Below are 14,322 nucleotides of genomic sequence, written 5' to 3'. Positions count from 1 at the left end.
TTTTTTTTTTAAATAAAAAAGATGGAATGACTACTTATCTGGGCATATTTCCTGCTTTAATATTAGGCTACTGTCTTCTAGTTTCTAAATCATAGTTCATCTCCACAGTGAAAAATTCACTATGTTGGTTTTGTGGGCTAGCTGTGGGAAGCCTGCCACTATTTACAATAATGTTTAAAAAGCAGGTGAGTTAGCTTACACCTGTAATCCCAGGACTAGGGATTCTGGAGCAGGAGGATTGCCATGAGCTCAAGGCCAACCTGGGTAACACAGTAAGTTTCAGCATAGCATGAGTTAAAGAGTTAAAGACTATCTCAAAAAGCATAGATAGATAAATGGATAAATAGATGAATGGATGACAGAGAGACAGATTGATAAATAGGTGGAAAGATTAGACAAACAGATTGATAGGTAGATAAATGATAGATGGATGATAGATAAATGAGTGATAGATTGACATATAATAGGTAGATGATAGACAGATAGGTAATAGATGACTGATAGATGATAGATAGAGAGATAGATGACAAACAGATTAATAAATTGGTAGGTAGGTAGATGATAGGTTGACAGGTAGATAAATGGTATATATAGACAGATAATAGATACATGATAGATAGAAGACAGACAGGTAGGTGATAGACAGACAGATAAATAGATAGATATGCAAGCAAGCATAGGAATAAACAAAGTTTCAAACAAGCTTTTAGAAAAGAAAACCTTCTAAATTTCAGTTTCCCAAGTACACCTCCTTCCAGTGGCCACAGCAATAGATATAACAAGTTTTGTTGCATAAAACTATCTTCATGATCCCAGAAAGGCCAAGCAGCTCCCTAACTACAGCACATTAAACTCCTTTGTCCTCCTCCAGTGAAAAAGTCAGTCACAGATAAAGACTGAAGACAAGCAAAAGTGGTACTGCCACTGGAAACCATTCCCCGGAAGAGATGGGTTGCACAGAAAGCTCGTTTCTTACTTTCTAAGACTTTCTGAGATGGAGGAGTGTTCCTCTCCAGTGAGCCAAGTGAATCAGACTGCACTAAGGAACCAGAGCTCTCAGCAAACATGGAGTAGCTCATCATCAAGGCACAGAGAGGTGAGGCCTGGAAGGACATAAACGCAGTCTCTGCAGTCTTGGTTCCCTTTTCACTGTCTCAGGCCACAGGACTGGTTGAGCAAACATTAATCCTCTGAGGCCTTAGTCCTTTCTGCAGCAAGAGGGAGAAAGTGGGTGACCTCAGTCCCTGGCAAGCAGAAATCACAAAATCTCAACTCATGGTGCAAGTATCTTTTCAACAGAAGCTCATAAATCTTTATCAAAATATTAGGTCAGGAAAATGTTCAAGTATCAGTATCCAATCACAAAAGTTTCAAAACTTCTTTTCCCTTTAGTTATTCACTACAGCAATGAAATAAGTTGCTCACAGAAAACTGCATCCACCATGGAGCTTCTGCTGTGATGGGGCCAGGTCTGGACATCCACCAGCCTGCCTGCTCCTGACAATGTCACCAGGGAAACTGCAATGCAAGCTGGAGAGTCTAACTCATATCCAACAGACACATGCCACAAGTTTAACAGAACTCCAACTAACACTTACTTCTAATACTGAACCTCTTGAATGGAATCGCCGACTACAACTAAAAGCCATTAATGATTACAAGGGAGCATGAAAGAACAGCACCCAAGCATTCCCAAACCACTTTCCCTTCACAAACTTCCAGAACATTTCACAGTACCTGCGAATGAAGTTTTCTGTGGAGCTCGGAAAACAATGCGGCATCTGCTTCTCTCCTTTGTCGAATAACTGAAAATTTAGAAAAGGAATTAAGCCTATTAGTTGCACACACCATGATTCAGTGTTAAAAAATCTTTGTATCTGTGCTAAGAGACTGAGATGTGCTGAAAAGAATCCTGATCCCAGAATCCAAAGAACAGGACAAGGAGAGTTTTAGCAAGATCTGTTTGGTCAGCTCACCTTGCCTCACTGACATACATAAAACATGGAGACTCTCAGGCTGGGATAAAAAGAAGACTATCTACAAATACTGATCCACGAGGCAAACTACCCTCAACTTTACTAACTGGAAACAGCTACCTGGAAGGAAGGATGGGAAGTACAGTTAACTAGGAAATCATGAATACACAGGGTCATCAAACATGACAGTTCAGCTGATTTAGAAGCCACATTCTATCCAGGTGGTGCTATTTAACCCTAGCACTCAGAAGGCAGAGGCAGGCAGATCTTAAGTTCAAGGCCAGCCTCGCTGACCAGCCCAACCTACACAGGGGAAAAGACCTCAAAAAAAAAAAAAAAAAAAAAAAAGTCATATCCTAACAGTTCTGCTAAGATTCCATTTGGCTTCAGTATAAAATAATCACTGTTTCAAACTAAATATCAATTCATTTATTATTGCTAATTTTATTTTCGATATTTTTATTGTTCAGTTATTACTGTTAATTATTATGTGAGTTCCTTGAAACTCTACAGTAATGACATGACTGTGACACATACTGGCAATAAGCTCACCAGGAGACTATGAAACCAAAATTCACAAAGGAAATTATAGGACAGCCAACAACAGTGCTCTTAGTGGGAATTTAGAGTGTAAGCAGCTTGAAGCTCAGAAGGAGTTCACACTTACATGGGGAACTTGACAGGTATAAAAGGAGAGTAAGTTTCAATATTTAGTAACAGGCTAGAAACCCCATTGTTGTTTTTCTACTTATTTAACTAATGAGATAAGGTCCAGGAGCCCTGGGGGTATCTGAAACCTCCCCCAATACCAAGCCCCATATCTTTCACCTGCAGGAAACACTTTGATTTTCTTCATCATACCTGATTTACAGGGCTCAGTATCCTTATGCTTTGGGACCACTAAGAAAAACGAGGCAGCCCGTCATGGTGGCGCATGACTATAATCCTAGCTTTTTGGGAGGTGAGATGGCCAAGTCTGAAGCAAGTCTGGCCTACAAGAAGCACAGAGGAGTGAAAACACAGCCCTTGCTCTGGTGACTGAGAAGGCAGCTGCATGACCAATGGGACAAGGTGGGAAGCATACAAAGCAGGGACATGCTGAACAAAGAGACGACTCCTAGGCCAGGCAGGAAGGAGTGGGGTGCTATAAGACTTCAACACATCCCTTAAGATGATAAATCATTTAAAATCTATGGGTCACTTGTTTCTGGAACGTACTTTCCCACTACTATTTTCCGACCATAGTTGAGCATGGGTAACTTAAAACCAAGAAAGTAAAGCAGCTAACAAAGAAGCCTACTGTAGGCTCATGCTGAGCCACACCCAGGCTGCCATTCTAGCTGCTTGGTCCTTAGGGTCACATTGCTCAAGTCTTCCACAGGCAGATCTAATCATTCTGGAACCAAAGCCTCAGCTCTGTCACCAGCCAACACTCCCAGACTCTGTGTTACAGCTCTCAAAGATAACATCCATAGAGATCACTGGCTTGTGCAGTTCCTAATGCAACAGCTCAGGGCAGGACACTATGTTTTCCAGAATGGCTTCCTAGGAGTGCTACTGGCAGACTGGCAAACATTTAGAAACAAAACTCAAAGGCCACTTCATTTGGACAGTTTAACAGTAGCCCAGTAGGAAGAAGCTGCTAATATGCAAGGCAGGTTTTTAAGTCCCACTGGCAGGCCCTGACTGCAGCATGCTCACACATCCGCAAAATACAGTCTCCAAATCAGGACAAGACACCTCTCCCACAGACGGCTGAAGACTGCCTGCCACCCACAGCCTAGACTCCACAAAGCACTCCAGAGCCTGAGAGGGGTGGCAGAGCAGACCTCACTCAACGTAACTGCTATTACCAAACAAGTGCCACGAATAGAAACCTTCTTCTCCAGGGGCCACCAGTTAAGAGAGCCTGAAGTGCCATCTCAGAAGTAAAATGCTCACACAGCTCTGAAGTACTGCAAGTCTGATGGCAACAATGAAAGAAGCAGTGATGCCTCACAGAGTATGCTTAACTGTTATGCTAGACACTGGAAATCAGAAAACAGGGAGGGACAGCGAGTCCTTTATCTTTTGTATTCTAAAACTAGATTACAGTGTTGTAACACATTTAAAATAAACCTCCACTATGTTTTCATAATTTTAATGCCAAGAAAAATTGAACTGTCCTTATTTTTAATAGTAGCTATAATTAAAACAGACTTGAGAACAGCATACAATCATACACATATGTATATATTGGTATACATGCAAACACACATATACAGATATACACATGCACACATGTGTGATATATAAATAAACACAGACAAGCACATATACACAAGTAAGTGTATACCCTTAAGCATGCACACACATGTGACCATGCATACATATAAACACGTGCACATATATACATGCACAAATTCATGCAGACATACCTACGTATATGCACATACACATGTCATATAGGGAATCTTAAATTTTCACAAGTTTCATAATCCAACAGACTACAGTTAAGAAAAATACTTACGTTCTTTCTTGATTTTTTCAGCTACTAGAAATTCGTCTCTTTCAACAGTTGGGGCAAAGTTGCTGCCAATGACTCTCACAGCAAACTGGAACTGCTGGGCAACATCAGCTGGAAGGTGAGCAAAAGGATGCAAGTTATAGCTGGACAGTTTCATCACCAGAGTACACAGGTCAAGAGAGCAATCCACTTAACTAGTCTTAACTAAGAGGACAGAAAAGCTATATTTAATCAATGACTTCAGTGAAGAGTTCTATAAAGTTTGGGAAAAGATAGCAGAGATACAGAAAAATCCTAAAGGAAAACCAAACTGAACCGGTAGCCAATTTAAAAGGAGCAACTAAAGTCACAGGATGGGCAAGGGACTTAGGAAGTAAGCTGGTCAGAGGCCGCTGAGCAGTCCCAGCTCCTAGCAAGAAAGAGGCAGAATCTGGGCGCATGCTTCTACACTCTATGAGTTACAGCATAGGTTCATCTCTGCTTTCTTAAAAAAAAAAAGAGAGAGAATAAAGCAGTTTAAATAAGGAAGACACAAATTTACCAAGGCAAAAGTGAAGCCAGAGAGGAGAGCTAGAGAACAGATGGGTGTGTGGCACCGACCTAAGGATGATGACACCGGAAACCAAATGTCTGCAAGGCCAGCAACGGGAAGGGGGTGGGAGGGAGTTTCTTCTCTGCTGCTGTGATAAATATTAACGAAAGCAGCTCAAGGAGAATAGGCTTATCTGACTCACAATTTTACGTTACAGTCCACCGCTGCACGGAAACCAAGGGCAGGGACTTGAACCAACTGGTCACATAACATCCAGTCATATTTAAACATAATATTTAAAATTGTATGCAGGCGTCCAGTTCCCTTCCTCCACTCCCACACAGCCCAGGCTCCTCTGTCCAGGGAATGGTGACACCACAGTAGGCTGGACTTCCCATAAATCAAGGTAATTCTCTATTGACATCTGAACAGGCCAACCTAGACAATCTGCCACGGAGACTCTTTTTAGGTGATTCTAGATTGAATCAAGGTGATACATACAGCTAATCATCACAATTTCACCTCTTGCCAACTTGACACATAAACATATCACTTTAAGCCATAACCTTCTACTCTTTGTCCCCAAAGTCTCCTGTTATCCTCTGTGGTGGTTTCAGTAGAAGTGACCACGATAGGCTCATATATTTGGATGTCTGATCGGAAGTAGTGCTGAGAGAGATTAGGAGGTATGGTCTTTTTGGAAGAAGTGTGCCACTGGGGGTGGGCTTTGAGGTTCCAGAAGCCCAGGCAGGAAGTGGTTCTTGCTCTTCCTGCTGCCTGCAGATCCAATGTCGAACTCTTAGCTCTTTCTCCCACACCATGGCTGCATTTCTTTCTGTCGCCATGACTCCCACCACGATAATGGATTAAACCTTAAACAAGCCCCAACCCAGTGCTCTCCTTTCTAAGAGTTGCCATGGCATCTCTTCACAGCAACAGAAAACTGCCTAAGACAGAAGTTGGTAATAGAAGGGGGATGCCGTTGTGATAGGCCTGACCATGCTGCTTGTTGGCAGAGTGTTAACTTTGGGACTGTGGACCATGAAAGCAGCTGAATGTTTTATGTAGGGCTTAATAGGCCATCCTAATCAGAACATGGAAGATAGTTGTGCTAAGAGCACTGTAGATATAATGGCCTCACTTAAGAGGTTTCAGAGAAGAATATTAGTAAGTGGCTTCCAGACTATCCCTGTGATAGCTTGACAAGTATCTGATATGTTTTGTTATTTTGTTTTTTTGGTTTGTTTGTTTGCTTTTTGGTTTTGATGTGGCTGCTTTTTTGCCCTGGTCTAAAAAAAAATCTGCCTGAGGGTAAATTGAAGACTTTCAGATTAATGACATTGGCAGAGGAGATTTCAAAAGAGTCTAGTATTGACTCTTGCATGGTTATAATCAATAATAAAAAGGTACAAGCCAAACAAGGAGAAACACAAAATGTACAGTTTGAGGAGAAAGGGAGTACCAGGAAGTGTAATAGAGCTAAATCTTGTGCTCAAGGAAATAAAAAGCAAAGAAAACCTTGATGCTAAATGGAATATAGGGAGGGGTAACCTCAGCCAAACACAATAAAACAAAACAAAACAAAAAAATCACCAGTTAAGCTTCCTCCTTGTGAAAAGGAATTAGAAAAAAACTGAAGCAGGAAGAAAACCACAAAAAACAGAAAGGTAGTAAAAATGTATTTGAACAAGGAGGCCAAGTTCCACATGGCAACTTCAGCCATGTGGTTTTGTTTTAGCTTTAGAGTCAGGTGGTTATGGAATCTCCCTAGAAAAGCTGCTGAGGCCAGGCATGTGTCAGGGGTGTGTCTGCATGGAGACCCTGAGAGGCCATGGCAGAAAGCTGTGAAGGTGAAGCCTGAATCACCTTGGAGACCCCAGGATGTTGGCGATGCCAGGGCCATGGGGACACCTGCAGAGGAAGGCTGCTAACAGACCAGCCCAAGAGCAAGAAGTGAGTTGCAGTCAACAATGACAAAAGGAGTTGGAGGTCTGAAGAGCCCTTTCACATAGACATGGAGGTGCAGAATTTGAAGTTTGCTCTGCTGGTTTTCGGTCTTGCTTTTGTCCAGCATTTCTTCGTGAGGCTTCCTTTCCTTCATTTTGGAATGGTAATATATATCCTGTGCCATTGTATACTGGAAGTATGTGATATGTTTTGTCTTTTTGTTTTTGTTTTTTATTTTACAGGGGCTTACAGTTAAGAGATTGTCACAAGTCTTAGAAGAGACTTTGGACTTTTAAATAGTGTTGAGACTGTTACAGACTACGAAGTCTTTTGAAGTTGGACTGAAAGCACTTTTGCATTATGGTATGACTACAAGGCTATGGGGGCCATGGATTAGAATATAATGATTTGAAAAGGAATGGGCCCCATAGGCTCATATATTTGAATGCTTGGTCAATAGGGAGTGGTGCTACTTGAAAGGGATTAGGAGGTATGGCCTTGTTGGAAGAAGTATGTCACTGGGGGTAGGCTTTTAGGTTTCAGAAACCCAAGCCAGGCCCAGTGGCTCTTGCTCTTCCAGCTGCCTACAGATCCTTCTGCACCATGTCTACCTGCCTGCCAGCATGCTTCCCACCAATATGGTAACAGACTAAACCTTTGAAACTGTAAGCAAGTCACAATTAAATGTCCTCCTTTATAAGACATGCTATGGTCATGGTGTCTCTTTATAACAACAGAACACTAAGAAACCCTAATAATGTAAATGTAAAGTACAGTCCAATTTTAAGTCTCCAAAGTCTTGAAAATTCTTAGCATTTTAGAAGTTCAAAATGCTGAATTGTCAACTCCTATAGAAAAAAAAAAAAAAAAACAACTTATATGCTTCCAACATATAATGGCACAAAATAAAACATTCCAATTTCAAATTAGAATAATCAAGAACACAGCAAGAAATAATCAAACTGAATTGCCAAACCCAATATGGCCAAAACCAAATACTGCAGCTCCATGTCCAGAATCTGGGGCCCATGATGAAATTGACTGGGCTCCAAAGGGTTCAGGCAGCCCCATTCCTTCAGCCCTTCCACTTGTGACACACACAGCTTCTCTTTCAAACTTAGTCCAGCTCCGCTTCATGCCTACAGCTCTTCCGGGCACATGTCCTGTGATCCTGGCATCCCCAACACTCTGGGGTTTCTATACTTACACTTCATCTTCACAGTAACACACATGGCCTCTGAGGGCCCCCGCCACACAGTGCCTGACCTCAGCTGCTCTCTGCCACTCCTTCCTCCTTGTGTCTTTCATACTTTCAAAAGCAACAGCACCTAAGCAGAGCCACCATAAGGAGGTGTAGTCTGCCCCCGTGGACCATAGCTGTGTCAGCTTCTGTGTGCTGACCCTGAGGACACACTTTCCTAATGTCCCCGTGCAGACCATCAGGTTTCTCCTTCATGGTGCTCATCTCTGTAACAGCCACAGCTGCTTTTCTGTCTGCACTTCCATGTCAAAAACTTGAAGCTTGTCCACACACCTTTCTAGCAAATTATGTTTAAATCAAACTTCATTCGAAATCTCACAAAACTGGCAAAATAAAGCCAGATTCTTAATAAAATATCACAGGATTGTCCCTGGCCCATTTTCTGACACAGTCCTTCTTCTCAAGAGCTAAGCTTCCATTTGTCCTCATTTTTCTCAGTTTCATTTTCCAAGCTCCCAAGAGAAAGCCCACTAAACTACTCACAGCATTCAATGGCTTTTTCTAGCCCCAAATTTTAAACTCTTCCACATTCTTCCCACAAATAGTTCCAAAGTCATAAAATCACAGTCAGGTTTTTCACAACAATATTACCCACTCTTGGTACCAATTTCTTAGTTTCTTTTTCCTTTACTGTGATAAGAGACTTTGACAAAAGCAATTTAAGGGAGAGTGGGTTTATTTTCACTCAAAAGTTCAAGGTACAGTCTACCACAGAAGGAAAGTGAAGGCAGCAGGACTTGAAGTCATACCACACACGCTCACAGTCAAAAGAGAGTAATAAATGCACACGCTACTGTTCAGCTCACATTCTTCACTCTTAGGCACTCCAGGAATTCATGTGGCAGGAAGAGTGCCACCCACAGTGAGGAGGTCTTTCCACTTACTTCAATTAATATAAACAAGAGAGTCCCCCATAGTCATGCCCATGGGCCAACCTAATCTAGATAATTCCTCATAGACATTCCCTTCTCAGGTGATTCTCTATTGTGTCAAAATTAAAACTATCCATCCAGAGGGACAATGTCGAGAAAAAGCATTAAATGCATAATATACTCTGCAGAAGCCAGTGAGGCTCAGCAAGGAAAGGAGTTGCATTTTCTCAGCAGACAGACACCACTGGAAACAGCTGCATATATGGTGGAAAAGGCAATGCCTGCCCAGTACCCCTGACAACCACTGATTCCCATCCAGGCAAACCTCAAAGGATTTGACACACAGCAAGTCAGCAGAGAATGATCAAAGTCAGAGCCTGACCTCAGAGAATAAGAGAGACAGGTGAAGCTCCCAGCAACAGCAGGGTCTCCAACAATCCTTCCACGAAGAAGAAGCATGGCACCCAGCTTAAATACCACCACACATTTGAGGACAGCATACAAAACAAAGCAAAGCTGCAAACAGCAAGGAACGGGAAGGGAGGGCAAGAGAAAGCTTCTGGGCCAACTAGCCTGGTGAACACAAAAAACCAAGAGGTCCTGTTTCCAAAAGAAGGAAAGTGAGGACTAGAATCAGAGGCTGTCCTCTGATCTCCACACATGCACGTGCTCTCACTCTCATACGTGAATGAACACACACACACACACACACACACACACACAGATTTTTTTTAAAGTAACTGCAATTAGCCATCATATATTCTCCAAGACTAAGCAAAAATCAGTGTCAAATCTGAAAAATCACCAAGTACCTTAGCTAAGGTTACTATTGCAAGTCTGGAGCTAAGCTGCCTTGGTCATCTATCCTTAGCCCTCTTAAAGTCCATTCACTGTCCACCTCCGTGTTTGAACTACCATCCACCCTTGTGACTATTAGGTAAGTGTTTTGGAATACACAGGAACCTCAGACTCCACCAATCCTAAGACGAGAATGTCATCAAATAGAACCTGAGGCTAATAACAGACATTCTCCACTTTGCTGTACTCAACCTACCTGATGTTCACTCTAATATATTTGAAAAGTACCTTGATTCATGACTTTATTTTGTTTTTGTTGCTGTTTTGGTTTTGTTTCTTTGTTTGTTTGTTTGTTTGTTTCTCTCTGTAGCCTTGGCTTTCCTGGATTCCCTTTGTAGCCCAGGCTGGCCTTGAACTCACAGAGACCTGCCTGAGCTGGGATTACAGGCGTGCAGCACCCAGCAGGTCATGACTTTATTTTGTTCTGATACTAAATTTCACGAAACTGTTACCATGTTGAAACAAGGCATTACTGGTAACCTGAATCTATGTTTCCAGACCGCAGTCACTTATGTTTCACTCCAAAATTGCCTCTTACTCCCTTTGAAGTGACAATTTTGTCACTGCATCAACAATATTATTATTATTACTATTAATTACTATAGTAATTATTATTACTAACTGTAACACTGCACCTCAGGAAGCAATATGCTCAGACCAGAAGACATGGTGTTGGGCAAAAGAGAACCATGTGTGTACAGTTTTCTTGTAAATCTAAACCATTCTAAGATATTAGGTGCTTTAAAAAAAAATACACTGCCATCAGGCGCCTTCCTTCACAAATGCTGGCTCTTCCTAGTCTGGAGTAGCCCATGCTGTCAATATTCTTTAAGGGTTCATTTCAACACTTTCAGTCTTCAAGACAGGAATAAAACAAGTACAGTTGGGGGAGGTAGTTCCTTTGGTCAGCTCAAAAATGAACCTCAACTTGTACCATTTAACAAAAAACTAACTCACATCACACAAAACAATATAATATTACCTCTCCTAGGGAAAAAGGAAAAGAAAGAAATCTTTATGACTTTGGATTTGGTAACAGTTCTTAACATGAAATCATGATCATTTCAAAATATATTTTTATCTTATCTATGGGGACAGAGGCTGGGAGAAAGACAGCACACTAGAAAGCAAAGGACCACTTTCAGGAACAGTCCTGGCTACAATCCTGTAAAGAAAGCTGTCTCTCTTGCTGTTTTAATAACTGAGCAGCAGAGCCCAGACTCGACGGTTCTTGAGCTTCCAGATGATTCTCCTGTCTCTGCCTCCCATACTGCCTTAGAAGCATTGTTAATACAAATGCATGCCACGAGCAGGGCTTTTTACATGGGTTCTGGAGACTGGAGGGGAAGCTCTTTGCCTGTTGAGCCATCTCCCTGCCCCTCCCCTCTTTTCAGAACAGATAAATTGGAATTCACCAAGATTTGGGGGCTAGAGAGCAGTTAAGAGCCCTGTTGCTCTTCTAGAAGTGAAGAATCCAATGCCCAGGCCACCTACAACTCCAGTTCCAGGAGACCAGGCGCCTCTTCCAACCTCTGCAGACAATGCACACACACACAGTGCACACACGGACACACAAGCAAATACCTATCCACACAACTCTTTTTAAAAGCCTTTAAAAATATTAACATTTCTGCTCTACAAACAAACAAACAAAACAACTATTAGAGTTAAAACGCTGGAAAAAAAAGTTTTCAAAACACAAAACAAAGGACTTGTACCCAGAAAAATAAAGGACATTCAAAATTATAAAGGTGGAAGAAGCAATCAAGCAAGAACATAAGCAAACACTATGAAGAAAACTAAACCAAAAAAAAAAAAAAAAAGCATTAGGAAGAGATCTGAATGTCCAAAAGAGAAGTCATGAAAAGATGCTCAACAGCATAAGGAAAAGGAGATGAAAACAATGAGCTATTGCTACAACACCTGTCAGATTACAACAAGAACAGAGAACAAAGTCAACTCAGCAAACCACAACTCCATCACAGCAAAGACAGCATCATCTTTAAGGAGCTTTGTGGAATATTTTATCCTGTATCTCTCTGAGAGACCAGGGATTCCCAAGAAATGATAAATGGGGGAAACAAGAGGACACAGAATTTTGCTAAAAATCAACGTTTCAATTAATCAAAAGGGACCTTAGTGTAAAATTCAAATTTAGAAGTACATAATGAATAACTTCAAAATCCAGTTACAACTATGAGTTTCTTCCTGAAAAGTAAAATATTTGGACCAATGCAATAAAGGAAAAATGATGTTATGAACGTTAAGTCATAACTAAGAACTGTTTATCTGATTTCACCTATGACTGGGACACTCGATCAGAAAGGTAAGCTGCCCTCCACTCACACTCTCCCCAGATATTTGAATGACCCTCTCTCACTCTTACCAGGTCGCTGGGATAGCTACTTCAATTTCCTTCCTTCCTTTCCCACTAAGCTCCTTCTTCCCACACAGCGATTTTCACTCACAAACAGTGTTCACTAACTCACTAGTCAACAGTTCCTCCACTGACAGGAGGAGCATCGCTTTGGCATCACCGGGACAAGGGGACCTCAAAGATTCTTACATGAATAAAGTACACAGTTAAACATTACAGGGTATAAAGCAAGAACTGCATCGAGTCAATGGTTTAGTAATTCATCCTCTACCTTGACAAGTTGTTACACAGGCTGTTATAAATTATGAAAGATCAAAAGGCTCTCTCAGTTCTTAAAATGCAATTTTGTTCAAAGTCTTCCTTGAACACCCGCGCGATTTATCTCTTAACATTTTTGAGGCGTAAGGAGCAAGTAACCCAGTCATGTCAATTACTAAAACGTTCCCTCACGACGCGTTCCTACTCATCTCCAAAATGAGCTTCAAGGAACGAGATCCTTGATCTTTTTCCCCCCAACTATCACGGCTACAATACAGGTAAAGTGGACAGAAGTGCCTTGAGGTCTATCTAGCTTCATAGACGCATCATTCGCTTCTTGAACTCTCCCGGAATAAGGTAGCATAATCCAACCCTGGACTCAAACCAGAGGCAAAAATGACAGCGGAGTGGAAAGCACGCAAAAGCAGAGCTGCAGTCCGTGGTGTGGTCTGGACACGGGAGCAAAAACCAAACCCGACCGCTACAGGAGGCAGGGACACCCGCGCGCCGCACCCCTTTCCACCCCCGGGGCCAGGGATAACAGCTACCCGGCCGGCCAGGGTCTTGGCGCTCCCCGCTCCACAGCCCTCAGCCCCGCCGCGCGTACCTTCGCTGCGGCCCAGGATCCGGCAGCACAGGTTCTGCAGCAGAACGTTGGGCGACTTCTGATCCGGGGTCGCCATTACCGCGCCCGGACTGCGCACCGCAGCCTCCCCGCGCCCCAGGATCCCGCTCCCGGGCTACGGCGCCGCCATATTCGCGGAAGCGGCAAAAGCGCGCGACTCCCATAATGCACCGCTTCCCGCGCGAGGCACGCATGCGCCCGCTGGGCGGCGGCGCTCTCCGCTGCTCCGCGCCGGAAGAGCGTCTGAAGGATAGTGGCTGGGTTACTGCTCGCGTAGCGAGGCGTCCGGGCGGCGAGGCGCTTCCGCACCTTGCGGTCTGTGCGCTGCATGTGAACAGCAGCGGCTGGAGTCGCATCTGGATGCGGAGTCCGAGCGCGCGTGAGCCTAGGACAGTGACAGGTACGCAGGCGGCGTCCTGACTCCGACGCAGAGCTAATTCTCCGGGGTCTGGAACCTCAGCCCCATGACGTCACCGGGACGTTAGCCTTCAGCGGCTGGTGAGACCCGGAGGCTTGACTGAGTTCTCGCGGAGCGCTGCCGTGTTGAAAGCATCGGATGCGGACCCGAGAAGCTCCATGGAGTCTGTGGAACGCAGGAGAAGCAGAGCCCTCGCCCCTTGGGAGCCCAACTCCGCAGCTCCTGCCGGGAGGCACGGTGGTCGGCAGAGGAAAGCTCCCTTCTTGACCTTTGAGTCAGGACTGTATAGCAGTGGAGCTCAGAGGTGGCTTCCTGGAAAGCTGCCCGTTATTCGTCTTCTGCACGCAGACCGCGTGGCCACTCTTTCCTGCGTGCTCTGTGGTGTACAGCATGCGACAAACTCCCTTGACACATGCCACCTGATGAAGCTCAGCTAGTTGAAGACAACAACGGAAAACTGCAAGGGGAGACTCCCGGCTTCCGCCCACATTACCACTGACTGCAACTCTCACAAGCAGAGACTGCCTCAACTATTCTTAGCCCATTCTTCCTAGCTCCAACCTACTTTATACTCCCCACACACATGATGTTCCCTAGGATATGGACATAGTGACTGATTTCCTGATAGGAGGAAACCATTCCTGCTGTTTCCTCCACCCAGGAGGCATTAGCTAACCTTCCAGTGTTCCACT

General features: G+C 43.5%; 1 protein-coding gene across 1 annotated transcript in view; it reads right to left on the bottom strand.

Annotated features, from left to right (window-relative positions):
- The window catches only part of Tubgcp3 (tubulin gamma complex associated protein 3), a 45,770-nt gene extending 32,416 nt beyond the window's left edge, over window positions 1-13,354 (bottom strand). Inside the window, exons 1-3 of the mRNA XM_055608439.1 lie at window positions 13,195-13,354; window positions 4,486-4,593; window positions 1,738-1,805 (exon numbers count right to left, since the gene is read on the bottom strand). Coding sequence (XP_055464414.1) covers window positions 1,738-1,805; window positions 4,486-4,593; window positions 13,195-13,270 — 252 coding nt within the window. The 5' untranslated portion in view covers window positions 13,271-13,354. The remainder of the gene's footprint in view (window positions 1-1,737; window positions 1,806-4,485; window positions 4,594-13,194) is intronic.
- Between the last annotated feature and the right edge of the window lie 968 nt (window positions 13,355-14,322).

The sequence above is a fragment of the Psammomys obesus genome, unplaced genomic scaffold, assembly GCF_907164565.1.
Source record: "Psammomys obesus unplaced genomic scaffold, mPsaObe1.curated_primary_1811, whole genome shotgun sequence".
Lineage (NCBI taxonomy): Eukaryota > Metazoa > Chordata > Mammalia > Rodentia > Muridae > Psammomys > Psammomys obesus.
Note: the sequence above shows the minus strand (reverse complement) of the source record. Positions and strands in the feature narration are given on the sequence as shown.